Source organism: Phaethon aethereus (genome assembly GCF_964289735.1).
Source record: "Phaethon aethereus genome assembly, chromosome: 11".
Lineage (NCBI taxonomy): Eukaryota > Metazoa > Chordata > Aves > Phaethontiformes > Phaethontidae > Phaethon > Phaethon aethereus.
Window position 1 is genome coordinate 7587567 of NC_138587.1, and position 20868 is coordinate 7608434.

The 20868-nt window shown below is 40.9% G+C and overlaps 1 protein-coding gene across 1 annotated transcript in view; it reads right to left on the reverse strand.

The window, feature by feature from the left end:
• Window positions 1-20868, reverse strand: part of SLC25A26 (solute carrier family 25 member 26) — a gene marked incomplete at its 3' end in the record, with an annotated part of 87614 nt that overhangs the window by 22767 nt on the left and 43979 nt on the right. The window contains exon 6 of the mRNA XM_082004841.1: window positions 3274-3318. Within this exon, the coding sequence (XP_081860967.1) occupies window positions 3274-3318 (45 nt within the window). The remainder of the gene's footprint in view (window positions 1-3273; window positions 3319-20868) is intronic.

The window sequence follows — 20868 nt, forward strand, 5'->3', positions numbered from 1 at the left end:
ATCTTACAACGTTGTTCTAAAACTTGAACTAATATGGAAGGCAGTGTGCTTGGCTGACATTTGGGAAGCCCACCACATCTATGTTCTGCTGCTTTTCTTTGTGGCCAGCAGGCTTTGAGATGGGATCAGAAGCATTAGCCCCGTCTAAAAAAACCCAAATCTGATCAAACCACTACTGTGGTAATCAGCCACAGTGCTGCTCTGAGGATTGCTGTAGCAGAGAGTGAATGGGATTTGGAATACCCCTTCTTTTGCTGAACTTTGACAAGAATTCAAAATTGTCTTAGCTGTAAGGCTTAAGCTAAAAAGACAAGGAAGCACTACACTAACTCACCCTAGTAGAGAATTACCTTGTCTGTCCTGAAATCTCATACACCATAGCACAGTCTCCTTCTCCCCTTTGGTTTATATCAATAATCTGTGCCTAAAACAAAACATGGAGAAATTAAGAATTGGGAAGAGAAATGACATTAAGCATACATTATAGTAGTGGATGCTACCTACATCCAAAAAAAGAGGAGTTGGGGTTTTTTTATTAAAAGTAATTTATTTACTGTTGTTTCTTGAGTCATTGTGAACTAAGACAGGAATCTATTAACTGTTTCTAAATTGTGTGTTCACCTGAGTAACTGGCAGTAAGGCTTGTAGTTGAAGCGGTATGTGTCTCTTTCTAATTACTGCAGTACCCCCTTTGCCAGCACCTATAGCATAAGTAACCTTACAGTTTAGTAACCTATACAATGCTCTCTCTTCTTCTAACTTAGTTTAGTGCATGATACACAAGTTTACTCTCACATAGGATAGCTGGTCTACATTCACACAGAGAAGAAAACCGTGCATATAAACTCTGTGGCTAAAGCCCACTGGAAGCATAAAGAATCACCAGAGCAGCTTGGAACAAAGCAGGTAGAGAAAATGGGATATAGAAACACCTGATTTGCTTCCTATGACAAGCCTTTATTAGGCTTCTTTAAGCTTAATACCTTGCTGCTGACTGCAGCCAGCACATATGTGAAGGAAAAGGAAACTCTTCTTCCATGTGCCTCACTAACTGTCCTTTTCAGTGGAAAAATATTTTTTCCTCATTTTTGTGGTGATTATCTTGTTTGGGGAATTACAAGACTGGGTGTATCTTCCATCAGCTTATGCAACTTTGTACTAATGGTTTTAAAAATGACACAGCCACAGCACTTGCTCTGTTCTCTGTAAGATGACCCATGCACATCATACACAACTGCTCCTGCATTTACTTTCTCAAGTAATTCCATTAATACAGTGCAGAATAGTCCCTCAGACACTATCTCAGTAACTCTTCTATGTTCGGGCTTCGTTGCTGTTTGTCCGTTGTCCTTTGCACTCCTACCTCTTCTTAATTACTGTCTCTTCATGCACCTGTGAGAAGCATCCTACCCTGCATCACACTCCAGCTGATGCTACTGGCCAGTCTGTTGATGGGACCATAATGGTTTTTGTCCTCTGCTGTACTGTCAGGGCAATTTTTTTTTTATTTTTTTTTTTATTTTTTTTTTTTTTAAAGAGCTTCATTCAGATAAACAAAACATATTCTGCTTTCACTGCCTGGCTTTGATGTGACACACCTTGAGCTCTCTCCAGGTGCTGAGCCAAAGTGACTGGAGCATGCAAGACTGATTTTTGCAGTTTTTTACTCCTGGTTCCACAGTCATAAGAATATATTGCGATGGGTTTGTGGAACAAACTAACCCAGTTTTGTTTCTCTTCAGATCTGCACTGCCTTTTTAGATTAAACATGATGTCTCATCCCAAGTGACTCACTAGTCACTCACTAGTAGCTAGCTGGATTCAAACTGTCTTCTTTAAAGCCTGCAATCTAAACAATGCATTTTATTGTCACAGCTATGTGGACATCAGTTAAAACAACTTACATTCTGAAAACAGCTACACGACATTCCTGTTTTATATGGTTTTGGCAAGAACACTGCACTTTTTCCTCTTTAAGCACCGCCACCTCTCGCTCCCGCACACGGCTGCTGCACTAACAATTAGCAGGTCAGGCCAGCACTGCTGCCGAAGAATTTACAGAAAGCCATTCCAAGACACTGGCAGGGAAACAGATTCCTAATAAGGCAGCCAAAGCTTCCCTGTGCAATGGGACAATACCCAATTACCACATCAGGCTGAGTTCATGAAGTACCTACAGAACCCTCTAGAAACGCAGCTCAGTTCTGTGAAAGCTCTTGATGTGTTTCATGCTCCTCCTGCCTGTGGACTCCCCTTTGTATTTGACTCCCTGCAGCCTCTAGATGCAAACATTCACACTGTGGGCTTGTCCCCCCAGAACAATCCAAGCTACTGACAGACAGCAAGAGGACAAGCTATTGTTCCAACCCAGCATACAAGGACCAAGGAGAATACAACTCCTCCCTAAATAGAAGTAGCAGGGGGCAAGGAAGATCATCACCATTTCCCACCCTTCCAGTACCTCTGCCCAGTGTGGGTCTCCATGCCAAGCTTGCTCAGAAGTCCAGCACCCTTAATAAGAAGAATGTTACTCTCTCTCCAGCTCCTCTTATACATATTACATTTTGCTATGACACTTTTAACAATCTGCAATAATTTTCCAGGATCTCAAAGCACCTGAAAAACCCTTGCCTTCATCTTCTGCAGTGAGTTAAAGGAAAAACAGAGGGATGGAGAAATTACATGTCTTCGAATCCAACTCTGTGCTCAAAAATCTAGACCCTGACTCTGTCCATGATAAACAAAGCAAGCAGCTGGTGGGAGAACAGCACATCATTCTGAAAGACTGCACTGTTAAAACATCATCCATTGACACCTTCTTTAAATGACCTTTAAATAAAGTATATGCAGCCAATAAAAATAGGTTGTCAGTGATGCACCAAGAGTCTCTCCCTGTCTACAAAAATCAGGCTCCATCAGTTTTCTCAGTATCATTTGCAACTCTAAAAAAGTTAAAATAAAATTAAGTATATCACACACCACAAGATGGTTCCCACTCTTCTTTAATCAGTAAAAAAAAGCCAGAGCAGAAGATAAGATTTCTGGCATGTTGGAGAGTAAAATTTAGAGTAATATTTAGCCACATATCAGTGGTTAGATATTCCTGGTTATTTGTCAGATATTCAGGGAAATGATCTTTACATGCACAGGTAGGTTGGTATATACTTACTGATTCTTGGACATGCCCATAATTGTGATAATCAAGTTAGATAAGTTACCATGGAAAGCCTTTTCAAAATGTGTAACATATTTCCATCATTAAAGAGGACTTACCTTTAAGGACTCCCAGAGAGGAAACTGTACCAGAGAGAAAGGAATCTGGAGAGGTGGGAAAAGAAAAAAAAACTGACAATGTTACAAAAGCAAATTAGGTTGGCATGTTCCTCAACTGGCTAAATTAGGAACAGTTATTGTTCACTCAGTGAACTGCAGCTTATTACATTTACAAATCTTTAAGGACACTTTATGTACGCTGCCATTAAATGACTGGTTTCACTAAAGCAGTTTTACTTTGTTTATCACATTCCCTGCTGAGAGGTTAATGTATTGTTACCAGGGTGGCCTAGAAGAGTAATAAGCAGTATGATCTAGTGCAGGAACATTCTTGGTTTGACATTCAGCCAAGAAAGCCATAAGGATGGTTCAGGAAACACGTACCCAAGGCCAGGAACACAGCTAGGAAAAAAAAAAAGACATCTTCACCAATATGCACTCTCATAAATGCTGAGCTGAGAACAGTTGTGCTCCAACCAGGGCTTTGCAGCTGGGCATCAGCTGCAAAAACTTTCCTGAATGCCTCCCAGTCATCTCACATTAACAAGCCCCCTTGAGAATTAGAAGCAGGTTGTGAAGAGCTACCACAACCCAACTAAAACCCAAGGGAGAAGCTTGGTGGTTCTCTTCTCATCACCTATAACAAGAGGTTCTTCTGTCCAGCAACAGCTTGTGTCTCTGCCTAGGCTCATCCCTGCTGCCATGTGTCTGCAAGCAGTGCCTGTGCATTTCCAGCTCCTTTACAGATTTTGCCCTGATAAATGCCTCGTGACCAACTCTCTTAATACACAGGGGGAAAATGCAAACATACACCTCTGTCAGCTCTGTAGGCTGTGCAGGCCTAAAATGTGTAATAAATCGGTGTTCAACATGAACAGAGTGATTCTTTGCAACAAGAGACAAGTTATGCCTTCCCTTATAGCTGCTGCTTCTTCTGATCTCTCCACTAAGTTCTCTGGCTCTTCCACCTCCTTCGCCACTCTGACAAGCCCTGTCCAATACCCACCTCTGGTACCGACTCTGCCTTTGCTATCTCCAGCCAGATATCCGTCTCAAGACATCTCAGCGAAAGGGTCCCCTATGAAAAAGGGGTCTAGCCTGTGCTATAATTGCCCTGCAGCTGTATCTGCAGGTCTGCTTTGCCCCTTCCTAAATGCTTCTGCAGTTATCTCCTCCACTTCCGACAGCCAGTCAGCCCCAGTTTCAAATCTTCTTCCAAGTAACTATTTTCTTCTCCTACTCTTATCTTCCTTTCCCAAACACGATGCATGTCAGGTTAGTTTTCCCTCTTATTTAGGCTGATTTTGCAGTCCATGCATAATTTTATTAGTCTCAGAAAGCACTTACGCACCTTTTTCCATGAAAAGTGGTAGATACTCAAAATGGGTCACACTTAACTAAACATAAATCTTTGCTCTTTTTAATGTGAGTAATGTCATGTTAAAACTATTCACTGCAGACACATAAACAGCTTATTAAACCCAAATTCAAGCTACACAAAGGAATCTGAAATGGTATATCCATTCACCACCACAAGAATTAAGAGTATTGTCTGCTTCACTGTGTTGCAACTAATGATTAATAAATGAGTCTATTAAGTTAATCTACCAGGCAAAACTAAGCTTGACAGACACCTGCCACAGAAAATTTGTTCTCTATTCATGCAGGAAATGGCAGTGAGAAGAAATCAATGTCATTGCTGTACATTGAGCTGACAAACTGAAATCTCAGAGGAAGTTTGTCATCTTGAACAATGAACAATATCCCTGGTGGCATCTCAGAGCCCCACAATAAAGGTCAGACATGGCTCTTATTTATCAGGGCCCTGAAACTCTAGTGTAGCAATTAAATTTTGTTTTTAATACTAGGTGAAAAAGTCCAGTTATTTGACAGTAATCTGTGGTAATATATTTAGGAGAAGATACATATATCTCCACATGCTGCTGCATCATTGTTGAATTGGAGTTAAATGGCATGATTTCTTTGCAACGTAAAATGAAAAGCAACATAATCTTCTATTATATCTAGGCCAAAAAATAGGGGGAAAAAAAAAAGAAACAATACCCATTACATTTGCTTCAAATTTGTTAAAAGAGAGAAAAGGAAACGCTCTGGATCCAGCTGTACACCAAACAAAACAAGCTTTCAAATACAGTCTCCCAAGTTTTGCTTTTTTATGCTCATGAATGAGTGGTAAAATTATGCAGCTGTTAATAAGACAACAAGGGAAGCTTTTGACATAAGCCCCTTTTTATGTCCTACTCAGAAGCATTACAACCAAAGAGGAAATTTGTTCACAACTGCCGTTTGATTTTCAGTGTTAGTGAGGTTTGCTTTTCTCATCCCGCTCAGCGGAGACCAGAATTGGATGGGGATTATTGGTTTCACTTTTCCCTGTGCACCCCACGAGATGCTGCGACACGCAGGCTCCCGAAATGCCTGGAAAGGCTTTGGATGTATGTCGGTGGGATCTGCACAGCTGCTGGGCTCCCTCCTCTCCAAGATGCCGGCAGGATAAAGGCCTAAACATTTCTAAGTCATACTTGAACTGAATTTGAAAACTTGCAAAAACCAAACAAGCTAGGAAGCACCACCACCAAAACAAGCAGAAGAGCACCTTTGCCTGCACCAAGGTCCTAATGAAGAGATGTTCTCTATTTCTTACAGTCATTCACTGGAGTCTGTTTAATCAATTTTAATCAATATCCTGATTTAAAAACAGAACCCACACAAGCAATTTCATGGGTAGTGGAATGAAAGGGAGTCTGGCTTCCTGCAGATTTGTTTTTTGTCACCAGATTCTCTGAACCCAAATAACTTCTGAGCCAGGTTCAGCGATCTTCCCACAACAGGGACCTCCATCACATTTCCTCTCGACACCTCTTCCACAGCGGCTGTTGTAAGTTCAGTTCCTATTGCAAGCCTTCCCTCAGATCCTTTTATCACTTTTATTCTCCCTTCTCACACATATTTTCAAGAAACTTATAGGAACTTCTGGTTATCTTTGCAGCCCCTACCTTTCTGCCACATTTCTGTGGCCAACATGTCCATGGGCTGTGCAGGCTGCTCTGCGTTCATGTGTGCATACACCCTGTTTGCATAAGCCTTATTTCCCTAAGAAAGCAGACACAGCCCACACTCAAAAGTAGGATTAATATATGCAAAAAGAAATAGCTCTGCAAGGGTAACTCATCCAACAATGAAAAAGCCTTTAGATGACTTATTGCCCTTTATTCCTCTAACACGATAGACGTGACAAAATCTTGCAGTCTGGTGACACTTCTTAATTTGAACTTTTACAGCATTTCATTCCTTTTCATATTTTTCTTTTTAAAAAGAAAAGCTCTTCAGCAATAAGCAGAATCACACCCTGCCAGGCAGCGATATTTGTGCCTGAAATAGGCTAAGGCAACAATAAAAATGTGGTCCACACATGTGGGTAACTTTCTGCCAGCAAATATGAAACCCCGGCGAGCTCCACCAACCTCTCATTCAACGTTAATAGAAAATAGACAGAGAGTACCAGTTCTCATGTCTGGCCTAATGTTATATAACTGTGCCGTTTGTTCAACAGAGTCAACTCTTACACAAAAAAAAAGTTTAAAGCCCCCAGAGAGCTGTAAATCATTATTCTAAAATGTTTTATAGGTTAGTGAAATTATCATTTACTCTGGTCCCTGTAGTCCTTAGCACCTGATGCCTAACTTAATGTAACGAACGTTGCATATTCTTATTTCTACAGATCTACTTAATTCCTCTGATACAGAAGGATTTTAAAAGATTATTTTTAGTAAGTTACTTCTAGAAATAGTTAGAGTTCACAGACAGAGCAGATACACACATCTCCACTTCTAAAAAAAAAACCAACCAACCTGCAAGTACTGAAGATTGATGTCAGAAAAAAAAGCCCTCCCACTAAATACTGTTTAATTAAATAAAAGAAATTTAAGGAGGAGCTTAATAATACTCTTTGTAACTACAACACAACATTTCAAAGTAAGTCAAAATTTCAAAATTTACCCATTCAGTATCTGATGCTAAATTGCAAGCTGACATTATCCCAAAGGAAATGCAGCAGCCAGGGAGCAAGGAGAGCATGCTGAAGGAGTGGCAAGGGGGGGGGGGGGGGGGGGGGGGGGGAAGAAAAAAAAAAAAAGAAATCCTCATCATCCCCTTTAGAACTGGGATTCCCTTCCAAATATGAGAATTCTTTCACACAAAGAGGAAACAGATGTCCATGGCTGGAATTCGCATGTGGCTTTATTCTCTTCTAGGATACAATAAAACTACTCTTCTTCTCATCCTCTGAGCTAGAAATTAAACAGTGGCATGTCATGCAGAGTCCAGCTGTGCTTTCTACCTCCAACCTTTATTAGCAATATATTTAAAAAGAAGAAGAAAACACAGAGGCAGAAAGACAGAAACTAGAAAAGCTTAAGAAATGAAAAACTATGTGGTATGTGTCCTCAAAACAATATAAAACCTACAGATGTTCTTCCTAATCTGTGGCACATGTTTGTTTATTCAGGTTTTCTCTGTCTCCAGTTCAGTGGGCTTTGCTCTCATGAAGCGCTATCTGTTTTTACAAATGTTAAAGAGTAAATATTGAAGGAGAGATTGGCATAAAACAGCCAGAGGAGGAAACAGGCTCACCTTGTAAGAGCTTTTTCAAAGCCCCTGAAACTGTACCTCCATCTCAGAAACTGCTCTCACCCATAGCTCCACTGATCCCTACGTTAACAGCAATGGGAGAAAAGGCAACAGTTACGAAGAGGATTTTGACAGTTACGAGTATCACAAAGGCCAACAGCAAGAACACTTGTTCCCTTCAGGGAGAACATCCTGTAGTCATCACAGAGTAGTTCTCAAACTTGCACCTAACCTGGCACTTACACGCACTCCGACAAGGCTCACAGAGGTGCTGTCACTGTTGAAGCCTGTATTTACAGGGAGTATTCCACCACAGTGTCTGTGCTGCAGGTGCCAAACTATGCCTTCTCCGTCGTAATTACAAAGAAAAGTCTAATAAGCCTCTTCTGAGTATCAAAAAATATACTGTTTTCCAAGGATACATAAATCACAAATTTAAGGAGAACAATCTTCCCTTTACATAAGTCCCTTTTACATTCCTTTTTTTTTTTTAAATCAGCTTCTTTATAAAAGATGGTTCTTTTCAAATAGGTTCAAGTTACAGTAGAATAAAACAACCCTGTGTGCCCACTGGAGTTAACATGAAAATATTTCCAATAATAATAATAGTAAATCTGGTTCAGTGCCTTGTCTTCCTAAGAAATCTTCATGTGCTTGCCCAATACATCTGGATTATGATAAACTGATATTCCAGCTGTAAATATATCTTCCCCATGATGGGATTTGAAAAGACAGCATGAAATGAGGTAAGCCTCTTCCCTGGTCATGTCAGAGGTCATAGCAATAGACACCATTATATATTGTATGGTATATATGTAAGAACCATAGCTTTCCACAGGACTGACTAAAGGCGAAGGCGTAGAGGAGGTCAGCAGAGTCATCATCGATAGTATCCCGAAGCTGACAAAGTTGACTTCTTTTCTTGCAAAGCTTCAATTAATACTGCCTCCTACATCCTCCTTGATAAATTACAGACTCCACAAGGAACCTAATGAAGATAATTTGTAATCTTAACATGAATGAAAGACTGTCAAAGCCATCAACTGTGTTCCTGCAGCTCCAAGAGATAAAAGGTGTGAGCGTGGGGAAAGAATGGAAAAGTTTGTATGTTAAATAAATGATGGAAGTCTTTGTTAATAAACACTGATGCAATTAGAAACAAGACTCTTCAGGCAAGTATGACAATGCTGGTAGAGCAATAACCAAAGAAGATCATCTCTTGGCTCCATTCCTCAAGAGACACAGTGAAAGACCAAGTTCATATAGAGCATCTTCTAGAAGACTACACAAAGCCAAAGAGAGGTGGAACCTTATGGGAAGATGGGCTATCCAGGGTTGGGTAAAACTATCAAGCTGCATTTGCAACAAACAACTTTTCACAGCTCTTCGGAGTTGAACGCATGGCTTTGCAGCACTGCCTAAGGCAAAGGAATGGCATTTAGGATGGTAGAAACACCAGTCTCAAGAGTGCCAAGGGTATCATTAAAACAAAGGTTCAGATCATGCACCAGCAGCCACCTGAGGTAATCAGCAATTCCCTCAATTTCAAATAAATAACATTAACCCTGTGCGAGCTGGGAGACAACTGCAAGCTATAAATGGGAAGAAATACAAAATTCCTGAATTATACTCATTATTCTGATTCAAGCATCCACTAACCCTCAAATAAATATCTGCACCTTGCTTCCTCTGTTTCCTCAGCTCTAAACCCAAAGTATTTCCACTCGTCAACTGGCATATGTGCATGTTTGGAAGTAAATTCCTTTCTGAGACAAAACATTATGTGCCCCACAGGGTTGCTTAATTTGGTTACAAGCCATTCTCACAGATGTCCTTTGGACCTGTGTGGCAGAACTTCACATACAACAGAATTTTCTTTTAAACAGCACTGCACTCATTATAAAAGCAACACATAAAGGACATTATGTAGAGACAGATAAATACAAGGAAAATTCTTTCCAGTTTTCCCTCCACTAGAAAAAGGTTTTCTGATTAAAAAAAAAAAGAAAAAAATTTTTCTGGAGGGGCAATGTTGACCAGCGAAGGGGAAAGACACAGTCAGAGATCTGGCATGACTGCATGTTCCCAAAACATGGGAAAAAGAAGCACTGAGGTAGATGCACAAACTCAATGCAGGCTGGATTGATTTAAGAGAGCCTGGTGATCACAGAACACTAACTTCGCATAGGCGTGAGACAGACCATGATCGAGCTATTGAAGGCTCTTTCCTCAAAGAAACAATATTAACAGCCTTCAAAATCCCCCCGTCTTGTGCACCAGCCCCTTACTTTGCTGGCAGGACAGAATAACTATTAGAAATTGTATGATGTTAGCCACAGAAGTTGATCTTATCGGACTTCAAACAGGAGCTGGACTGATCAGCCTCTAATTAGACAAATAATACCCATGTTTTCCCATTCTCCAACAAACAAGCACTAAAGGAGATGGCCATTTTGCTGTTTCTTCCCGAAAACAACATATCAAAAAAATCCTCAGCAAGAAAATGAATATGCTGACATTGGACATGCTGTTCTCAAGGCACAGATAAAAATCTTGTAGGATAAAAGATGAGTTTAACAGCTCTAGAAGAATGAAGGTATTGTTTAACAGGAAGCAGATGTATGTCAGATGGCAAACTCATTAAAGTGTCCCATCGTTAAAGGAAAGGGGATAACAACGAGCCATCTGAAAAAAACTGAACTGATCAGGAAATACACAAGCCACAGCTAATCTCCTATTTATTGGTAGGTAATGCCTTTAAGTCATGCACATGCATTGAGTTTAGGACCATGAAGGACTAATCTTTGTTCTCATGAAAAAAACATAGGAGCAGAACCCTAGAGCATGGAGCACAGCATTTCTGGAAAAAGTCTTCTGACGAAAAAACCCTAACATTTGGAGAAACTATTATATCAATACGTGGGTGCACACACACACGCAAGGTTATGTGCGGCTGTCCAGGCAGCACGTCAGTTCTCTAACTTTTAAGGCATTTATAAGGTACATTTTACCTACATGTAACATTTTTAATGTATTACAAAAATGCCTTATAAAAGGCAACTATCAAGGGAGACCCTCCAAGTACAAACGTATAAAAACCCAATAGAAGAAAAAAATAATTATAGGCAGACACTAGACTGACAGATTTGCAGTATCACAGAAATCAAACAGTTCCTCAACTGAGAATTTTGCACAAGATACAAGGACCCGAGTACAAGGAATTAAACAAGCAGCATGTTTGATTCACAAGGCAGGTGGATCTATGGAGAGGGGTGAGAGTATTGCTTCATCCAGCAAATATTCAATCAAAGAAACTTGACAACAGTGCAGCGGTAATTGCACTGACATCAGCATAGGAACTCGTGTCCTCAGAGTAACAGCCACAAAAAAATGACAGACTGGAAAGAAACATGTGTTTCTCGCTTCCTGGATGTATCTCAACCTATAGCAGTTTTGTTACAAATGTCTTGTTACTACATTATGATTACAAACACAACACAGCAGCTCTCACCATAAAAATTAAATACAGCTCTCACCAGGAGATTTCTGAATGTCACTAAAAAAATTTCCATGGGAAAATCCATCTCTGCCTTTGCATACATGCCTGATCCAAAGTTCATTGAAATTGCTGGGAATTTTGCACATGTGGCTTCCACAGCTTTTGAATCAGGACCCATGCCCACGACAGAGAAGAGAGGATAGAGTGGATGCAAGGGTTCTAGCATACAAGACAAGGATCAACTAATTCGGATTCTACTGTGTCCTTCCCCAGATGCACAGACTCAGAATCATGGTAAGAGCAGGATCTAGGATGTGCTCTTTTTAACTTCTTAAGCAGGAACCGCTGCAAATTCCCTGCGTTTACAGAAGCAGACACAACAGTCCTATTAGTAGCTATAGCTGAGCCCAAACCGTGTACATTTAAGTACAGTGTAAAGTCCCCATAAAGTTAATGCAAGCTAAGCAAATTCTTTTGAATGTTTTACCAAATACGAACTTTGGTGTTTTACTGCATCGATAGCCCTGATTGTTTGGTAAGGGTATTCCTGCATATCTGCCTTTTGTGAAAACAAAAAATAAAAAACCAACCCAAAACACAAGACAAGTAACCAAATGTTCCTTTACACAAAACTCCCCACAGATATAAGAAAATTACTCCATCAAGGCCTGAGCAAAACCAACATTAACAGAACCACTATAAACCACCAAGGTGAAACTTCATTCTTTGAAGTGCATGACCCATGCAGCACTGTTTATGTATCTTACACCATTATCTCCATCATGTGGTAGAGAGAAAAAATGCAGATTAATGTCAAATCTAGGAAGCGCTGTTCATGTAAAGATATCTTATTTATCCTATACACACTTACGTATAGACATACTCAAAATTTTGTGAGTACCCCACAAAATGGGGCATTGCTAAGCTTCCTTCTGTGAGTGCTATTTTCAACTATTTAGAAAGAGTCACATCTGTATGGCACGCCACAGGTAAGAGAAGAAATAGCCTTGTCCTGCAAGGTGCTCACAGCCTCCCGGGCAGTGCTTCAGTGGGTGCCAATGAAATGATGCTCAGGGGAAACACAGGGGCAAGCTTGAGCAGGCCAGGGCAAGAGGTCCCTCATACAGCAGCCCAAATGGCAAGTCAGCACAGGTGGAGTTAAAGGACTGATCTTCACAGACTCCTTGAAACAGTTCACCATGTGTGATCTCTGCTGGTGCTGGCTGAATAGGAATTGGTTCTGCAAAGCACTAAAACACATGCCTAATTTCCCACCTCTTTATAGAGAAGCAGTTAAACATGTCCGTAAGCCCTGTACTGAATAGTCTGACTATCCTATGTGTCTGAAATAAGACTGGACTATTCTCTCTCCCTCACCCACCTTTTTTATTTTTTAATGAACAGTTGCATTGCTTTAGCCCAACTGCAAGACACAGTCTTGCAGAAGTCACTGAGTGAAATTACTTGCCTACGTTACATCAGGGGACCTACTAGCTTATGACAATGATCTCTCCTAGATTTATGTATGAAAGCATGAGCTTTCCTGAACTGTAGCTACAGTTCCACAAACTTTAATCCGATTATACATTACAAAACACGTAATCTAAAACCCATTAAAGTGAACTGAAATATCGCAACAGGCATTTGGTTGAACCCAAATGAACAGTTAGACAATGCACGTATAGATACAGGAAGGATGGCTCCTTTACTTATTTTTTTTTTTTACCCTCTATATTTTTTTTTTTTTTTGACAGTTTAACCAATTCTGCAGATTCTGTAACTACTTAAACAGGAAGCCCCCTGGACCCGGCAGACCTCCCTGCCTATGCAGCTGGAGAGCTACTCCGCTCCTAACAGAGCATTTCTTCCACCCCCACCCAAAGGTAGCAGCTGCACGCCATCGGGTCAGACACTGCGGGGCCACCTGGGACTCGCTGCCCTCCCAGGTGTGGGCTTGCAGACTTCTCCACAGCAATCGAGCCCCTGGGAAAGCCGTCCCGCTGCTGTATCCCCCGACTTCCTGCCTGTCAGCAAGCTGGGAAAAAACTTCAGAGGAGGCTGGCTGCGTACGCAAATCCAGCGTGCAGCGAGCAGGGAGCGTTTGCTTTCAAGAACCTCTTGCAGGCTTCCTCAAAGGAGTCTAACCCTGCTTGCACAACAGCACCACTGTTAGAAGGCCCGTGGAAATAAAAGCCATCACTCTCAATGATCTGTTTTAATTCACTTATGGAGAAGATTCTTTCACCATAAGCCTTTGAATTCATTTGCATGTCTTTATACAGCCACCTCATTTCCGTCTGCCTTGAGGATCTATCATAACCACAATATTAAACCATAAAACTAAACCAAAACAATTTCTTACACTCAGTTACCCGGCTTGGACATGAGGCAAGTGTGCCAGACTACACAAGCATGGGAACAGGATCCGGAAGAACAAGGGTGCTTTGGTGGGCGAGAACTAAAGTACTGGAACATCCCAGACACACACAAACCATTATCTTCTTCATTTGCTCACCCTGCAGGGCTGTTCACACATCCCAGCTATAGGTTTGGGCTGTCTTCAGAGCCTGATGGGAACTGAACTACAGAGCATGACAGCAGCTAACTCTTGTTCTAAGAAATCCTGGTTATAGCTGTGATCAGCAAAGTAGACGCTATTAAGTCTCCACTTTACCAGTATAAATCATCCCTTCCATGCTTGGCAAAGCACTTAAGCACATGCTTAACTTTCAGTGTTGCTGAATAGGAACAAGATTACACTTTAAAAACATTAAAGACCAGACCCAAACAAGTTTTTAGACTCCATACTCTTCTATACCTTCCCAACTTCCCATTAATCTAAAAGCTCTTCCAGAGTTGGAGCTGGGCCAAAGTGTTTTGTTGAACTGACGCCTAAACAAAGTTTTCTGCTAATTTGGTGCTGCAACCAACATGGTGAATGAAGAGAAAAGCCAAAGAAAATAGTCTAAACTTTTCTGTAGGTTACTTTAGACATACAATAAAGAACTCAAAGTAACCTCAAACATCGAGCAGAGGATAAGCCAAGGTAACAACACAACTGTAGCTCCACCAAGAGGTTTTAGCATTACAACTAGCAGCAGAAAAATCCAAGCAGTCAATGGAACTGCCAGGGCCCCATGATGGGATCAGATCCCACTATTTCCAGCACGCTCCTCTCTCACGCACCAGGTCTGAGTGCAGCATCTGTTGCACTGATGGTCCCTTTAAGAAATGTACTTCTGTGGAAAACATTGACACCAAAAGGAGAAAGCCAAATTGCACGCCCACTGCAGCGTGGCCTCTAGAGGGAAAGGGATGGGAAATGCTGTGCTCACAGCTTTAATTCATTTAAACGCCATTTCACATCCAGAAGGTTCCACTGAGATGATTTCTTTTCCTCATTGGTTTTGCAGCCATGTCAAATGCCCATCACAGCCAAGCAGCAGATTTGCCAATTCCCTGCTTTCATAGGTAGATTCATAAAAGTCACCATGCAATGGCTTAAGTTGTGTTGCCTGGTATGGGCTGCTGTCTGTGATACACGGCAGTAGATGGGACTTACATATACATTTTATTTGAACCATTTATTTTCCAGCTGGGAAACAGAAAATCAGCAATTAAATAATTTTCATGCTAACAGGCACTACTTGAAAGAAACTGAAACACAAAAATATTGGTTGGGGAATTCCCTAACCATGAAGAATCTCCAGAAATGTTACCATTTTAGTGGTATTTGAGTATTTTCTTGAGAAACCTGCCCTTAAGTAGGTCTCCAGAACTGTTTCTGTTCCTGCGGCATCTGGATGCCTTATTCTGGGTGCCATTCACAGACCCCATAACACATGCATACCGTAACTCCTTTCACCCTGAGACTGAGATGTTTCTGTCCAAATTTGTTCAACAAAATTGTGAGGCAGCAGCTGAAGAAAAAGGATACTGACCTTGATTAAAGACATGATGTCCCTGAGGTTGCATTGCATGTACCTGGACTAAAAGAACCAAGCAACAGGTGGTAAAGAAAAATTTACAAGCAAGTTAAGGACCAAAAAGAAAGCAAACAATGCTATTGCCTAATACAATGAGCTGATCTCAAAGCAAATCCCTTTTCCAGTGTAACGTTTGTAACATTTTAGGCTGAAAGGGAACTATCTGGTATTAGCAGCATATAATACATCCAGGTAACTTAAAACAGGATTTCTTCTAATGAGACTAGCAAGCTATACATTACAATTCCCAAAATGTTTCAACCTCAAGGCATTTTAATTACATTCTTCATTTATCTTCCCTGGGATTTTCTAATTCGTGCCAGAATGCTTTCTTCACTTAAAACACAATTTTTACCTCAGCCCAAGTACTAATAGACCACTTCAGACAAAACAACTAAAACCTGCAGAATTCATAGAAGAGCAAAAATCAACTGTGGCTTTCAATCAAAAGATAGAATATCATTAACACCTCGCCTTAAATAGTATCACCAAATGCTGGCAGTGGTCTTTGGGATCAAGGAAAGAGTGGAGAAATCTGCAGAACAGTGTGCTGATTCTGCATTCACACATACAATTTTAAAAGCTCAGCTGACATGATGCCAATAAATGACCCGACTTCATTTGGAAGTCCTGCAGTGAATATTATCAGTGTCTTAGGACTAATCTCGGGTGGAAAGGAGGTTCCCAAATTCATGCTGAAATGCTGATAGACATGGTGAAAACAGCCTGTTACACTGGAGGGGAATTTCCAGCAGACCAAGAAAGAGAATCTGAGACAGAATGAGCTCTACCTCTACGGCCTGCTTGCACTTCCCCTTCCAGCTGCAGCCATGGGGATAGAGGGGTTGGTTACAACCCCGCTCCCAAGTGCTTATCACAACCCCTGCCACGCGTTACCATTCCCGGCCCTCCCAAGCACTGCTCTAGCTCCTCACATAACTGCTCCATCCCCATTTCTTGACAAATAAGATGGGATAAAGATGGCAAGTGGCAACAGGGGGTTGTAACTTCTCCAGCTCGTTGCTCAGCCAGAAAAGGATCTCTGAGCATGGCCTAAGCCTGACATCACTCCCAGGCTTAAACCAAGGATGAGCTATTTCCACCACCACCACTGTGCGCCCAGCAGCAGCCATCCCAGAGAGACAGTCCAACAATGATGCCCTGTACCTATTTGAAAAACGGAGCTGAACACTGGAAAGATCCTATCCACATTTCCAGACCCTGAGCAATAGACGTTACAAGATGTGCTGATTGGAAGGCAAAGAACTTGTGCCTTTGCTTTGCAACACGTAGCAACTCAGTAAGATAAATGACAAGAGACTTTACTGTGGCAGAATAGTTAAATACAATCACAATAAAATTCCACCTGTCAGCTCCAAAAGCACCCCACATGTAGAATTTACACAAGCTGAACTGGAGCCGGTTCAGGGCATGTCATAACAGTTAGTCATTTCTGCACTGTGCAATGTTAAAATTGGCCTCAAGATGAATTGAGTGCCTGTAAAGGGCAACCATATTTCAAGCAAACCAGGACATGCTCGGGGTAGTTGGACTGCCCCTTCAGCTGCATTCCAGAGCATTTAATTTTTGCCACTCGGTTTTCATAAAAAGTAGTTCCAGTACACTTCCAAAAAATTCTGCAACTCAGTAAAAATACTTTGTGGTAAAAAGAAGGAGAAGAAAGGTATTAGTTTATATTGAAAGGATTTCACATAGTATTATTCCCACCTACACTCCTGAGCAAAAAGTAAGAATCACAAGTATTTTTTGCTCACACAAGTTGTTTGCAATCTCTCAGTTCCCATAACTAAAATATGGCATTTCCAATCTAAGAGCATCACATGGGTTATTTTGAACGGCAGCCTATTTTCTTTGTATTTGTGATGCACTCCAGCAAAAGCTACTTCTGGTGTAGAAAACAACATTACTAAAATGTAAATAGAAAGGTATTGATTTCACTCTTACTCCATTTTTTCTCAAGAGGCTTTAACTCAAGTCTTCTCATCATGTGCAAACAACTTTTGAATCAAGACAGTGGTGCTGTCTTGCACCCGCATCCCTTTTTCAAGTCAACTTAACTTCAGGCAAACAAGTTATGGGGGAAATAATCAGGCATGGCCCCTCCCAGAAGCTGTGCATTAGAGGACTCAGTCTGACACAAATGAATACAAAACCTCTTCGGCCTTCTCAGCAATTAATGCACCAATAGTGCAAGATTAATATGTAATAACGAGACAATTTTCTTCCATGACATACAAACTACATCTAGTGTATCGGCACACCACACACACTTTGAAGCCAGCAAATTACACTGTCAGCAACAAATACATTTCAGATGTAGATACTAGAACAGTCATTAGTGGCAATTTCACAGCAAAATCTGCAGTGAAGACCATATTGCCTTTACTCACACAGCTGAAATAAGTCTTCATATGCTCTGGTGCACAGATCAGACACCACAGTGACACATTTTTAAAAGGGTATTTGCTTGATTTTGAAGATTAATATTTTTGTAAATGATTTGCTTTTAAAATGTTGCTATTCTCACATTTCTCTAGATTTAAAAAAAAAAAATTACCCTTGCACAACTCTCAAAAACAAATCTCTCTGGCATCTTTAAACCCATATAATTAAAAAATATAAGAGGGAAAAAAAAAAAGAAAAAAGAGAGAATAAGATATCTTGGATTTACTCTTATTCCAGATAACTTATACTACACACAGTCCAGCCAACTAGTTAAAACTTCCTCCCCATCTCTATTTTCTGATGCTACCAACACCCAGTTCACAAGATCCACCATTTGGAGAGATAATGAGAAATCCTAATGGATGACTGGGCAGTACAAGGTCTGTGGTGTCCTCTGGGGAGGCCAGAGGCTCTTCTGGGGATAAGGCATTGAGAACAGGGGGATGGGGCAACAAGGAGTAATTGCACATTAGAGAAAGAGAACGTGGAAAAGGCAGATATAATTTTGTTGCAGGTCCCTTTTGTACCAAACACTTCACAAACAACTGAAGATTTGCCCCAGGACCTGCAAATATGGGAGGGAAGGCAAGTGTCACTGCTCAATTCACTTAAAAGAAATGCAGCACAGACGCTGCAAGCTTAAGTGCCACTTTGGTGACAGTTTATTCTTGACAAATAAATCATTTATACACCTGACATAGCTCGTTTCTTCCTTTCATGATAATTATAGTTTTAGAAGCCTCATTTAAGGGGTGCAAATTAATTTCCAAATTCCACCTACTGTCAAAGAATGTATTTTATTAGGTGATTAATTACCTGCAGGAGCACTTCAGGAGACACCTGGGAGGCAAAGAAGGATTGCTGTGACAGCTCCTTTAAGATATGGCTCCACTCCTAAAGCCTGATGAGCCCAGAGATAAAATAACTGCATACAGGTGTTATCATCTATAGCACCTTGGGATGTTTGTGCTTCAGAGAAGTGCATTTCCCCTCTAGAACACACAAATATTTGCCTCAACGCTATAGCTCTTGCTTTGTGAGAAGTCCCAGAAACTGCCTGGGGTTGGGTCCACTTCCACAGCGAGGCAGAAAGCAAGAACAGCCGTGGGGAACTACTCTTCCCTCAACCTCAGCATACTCCTGATGTCTTTTGCACTCTCAGAACACAAACCACTCTGCTTTCTCCAGCTTACATGCCTGGATGACACAGAACTGGTTTGAAATTTCTGGGCCAAAAATACTTTTTGTAAGTTTTATGTATGTCAGTTACAGAGATGACAGGATTTATAGCAAATTTTACTGCAGTTTCCTTGCTGTCACTTCAGACCTCTACACTGACCAGAGCTTCCAGCAGACCTGTGCTCTTCACAGTGCAGAGACCTACACCTGTGGAATGTTACTCCTCCTTGCAATGAGGTTAGGTGCCCAAAGATTGTAGTGAAAAGAAACCAGCGCAGCCCAGCACGTCTCATATATGTGCCTATGTACCAAGTTCAGGCACCTCTACACAACACGGTCACCTTGACACATCACTTAGATACTGAAAAAGTCGCCATAGAAAAACAACTCTTCCAGTAACGTAAGTGGAGAAACGCAGAGTTTAACAAATTCTATAGGTTTTATCCATCTGTCTTACTGAAGTCTCTTACTCTACATGATACCAAAAGCACTTCTCCTTTGCATTTCTTGTTCGCCTTCTCTTACATCTACACTTGCCTTTCCCGGGAATTACAGTATTATGGAGAAAACGAGATCCAAATGCTGTTGACCAAGGGCAGGGCCTGTTCCCAACATGTTTGTCTAACCTATTTTAATGGCCTTTCATGATGGATGGACTGCACAGATGATCAGCTCAGGTGCTGCTTTGTTGGATAGTTCCCCAGAGCAATTTAAGTCATTACTTCTTCACCTTCTCATCACAGAATAGGAACAGATTTTTCTTTTCTCTTTCACAGCAAATTTTCAAGTACTTGTCTTTATTTATCATTTTTTCCTCCCTGTGGCTTTTCCAATACTTTTCCTCCCTTTCACGCACAAGGACATCATTCTCAAGGACTGCCAAAGGCAATTCTCACTGTGAATTTCATCAGCAAGCCTATGCCAGACTGTTAGCAAAAGCTGGTTAAGTCTAAACCAACCTTAACCCTTCAAGTTTGAGAGGTAAAAGAAAATGTAGAGTCAGAATAGTCTAAGAGAGATTCTCTCATCTGACAGCAATAAATTTCTTCTTCTGATTTTGGGCTAGTGGGATGTCACAATCTCCGTTCTGTATGCACAGGAGAAGGAACATCAGAGCTGAACACTTCTGAGGTGCGAAAAAAGAACAGAAAACCAGATTTTGAAAATCTGAGAACTTATTACACTCTACCAGAATAATAATGAAAGACACAAAGTCTTTTCAGAAGCATTTTGCAAAGCTGAGGATACATGGCAAAGGGAAGGATTGCTCTGGACTCTGAAAAGACCACCTGAAACCAGAATGTATCCACAGCAGTTGTAGTTTTCAAGATCTGGATGCCTAGTGTGACTTTCTATTAAACAAATATAAGCCCCTGACAGAACTCTCAGCTAAAAAACGATCAGAAAGCTACTTGCTGCACTTTTTTTTTTTTCCTCTCTCTCTCTCAAAAAAACCCACCAAAAAACCCAACAGCCAACAACAGCAGCAGCAAAACCCAAAACCCAACAACAACACAGAAACTTCCCAGAAAAAACAATCAGATCCCAATGAAGATCAAACTGGAGCTCATTGCTCCAAATCTGCCCTTGATTAAGTATGGAGCCTTCCACCACTCAACAGTTGTTACAAGGTTATAGAGGGAAGTCTCATCTGAAATGTTGTATAACCCAAAAGTAATTAACCAACTCAGACAAACACTGTACTACAAACCTACTTCGATTTTAACCCATGTTGTATACTAGAAACTTCCAGTCGAACATTCTGTGTTTTCTCATTTGCCCACATACGTTTGTTATTAAAACCACATGTGGGTA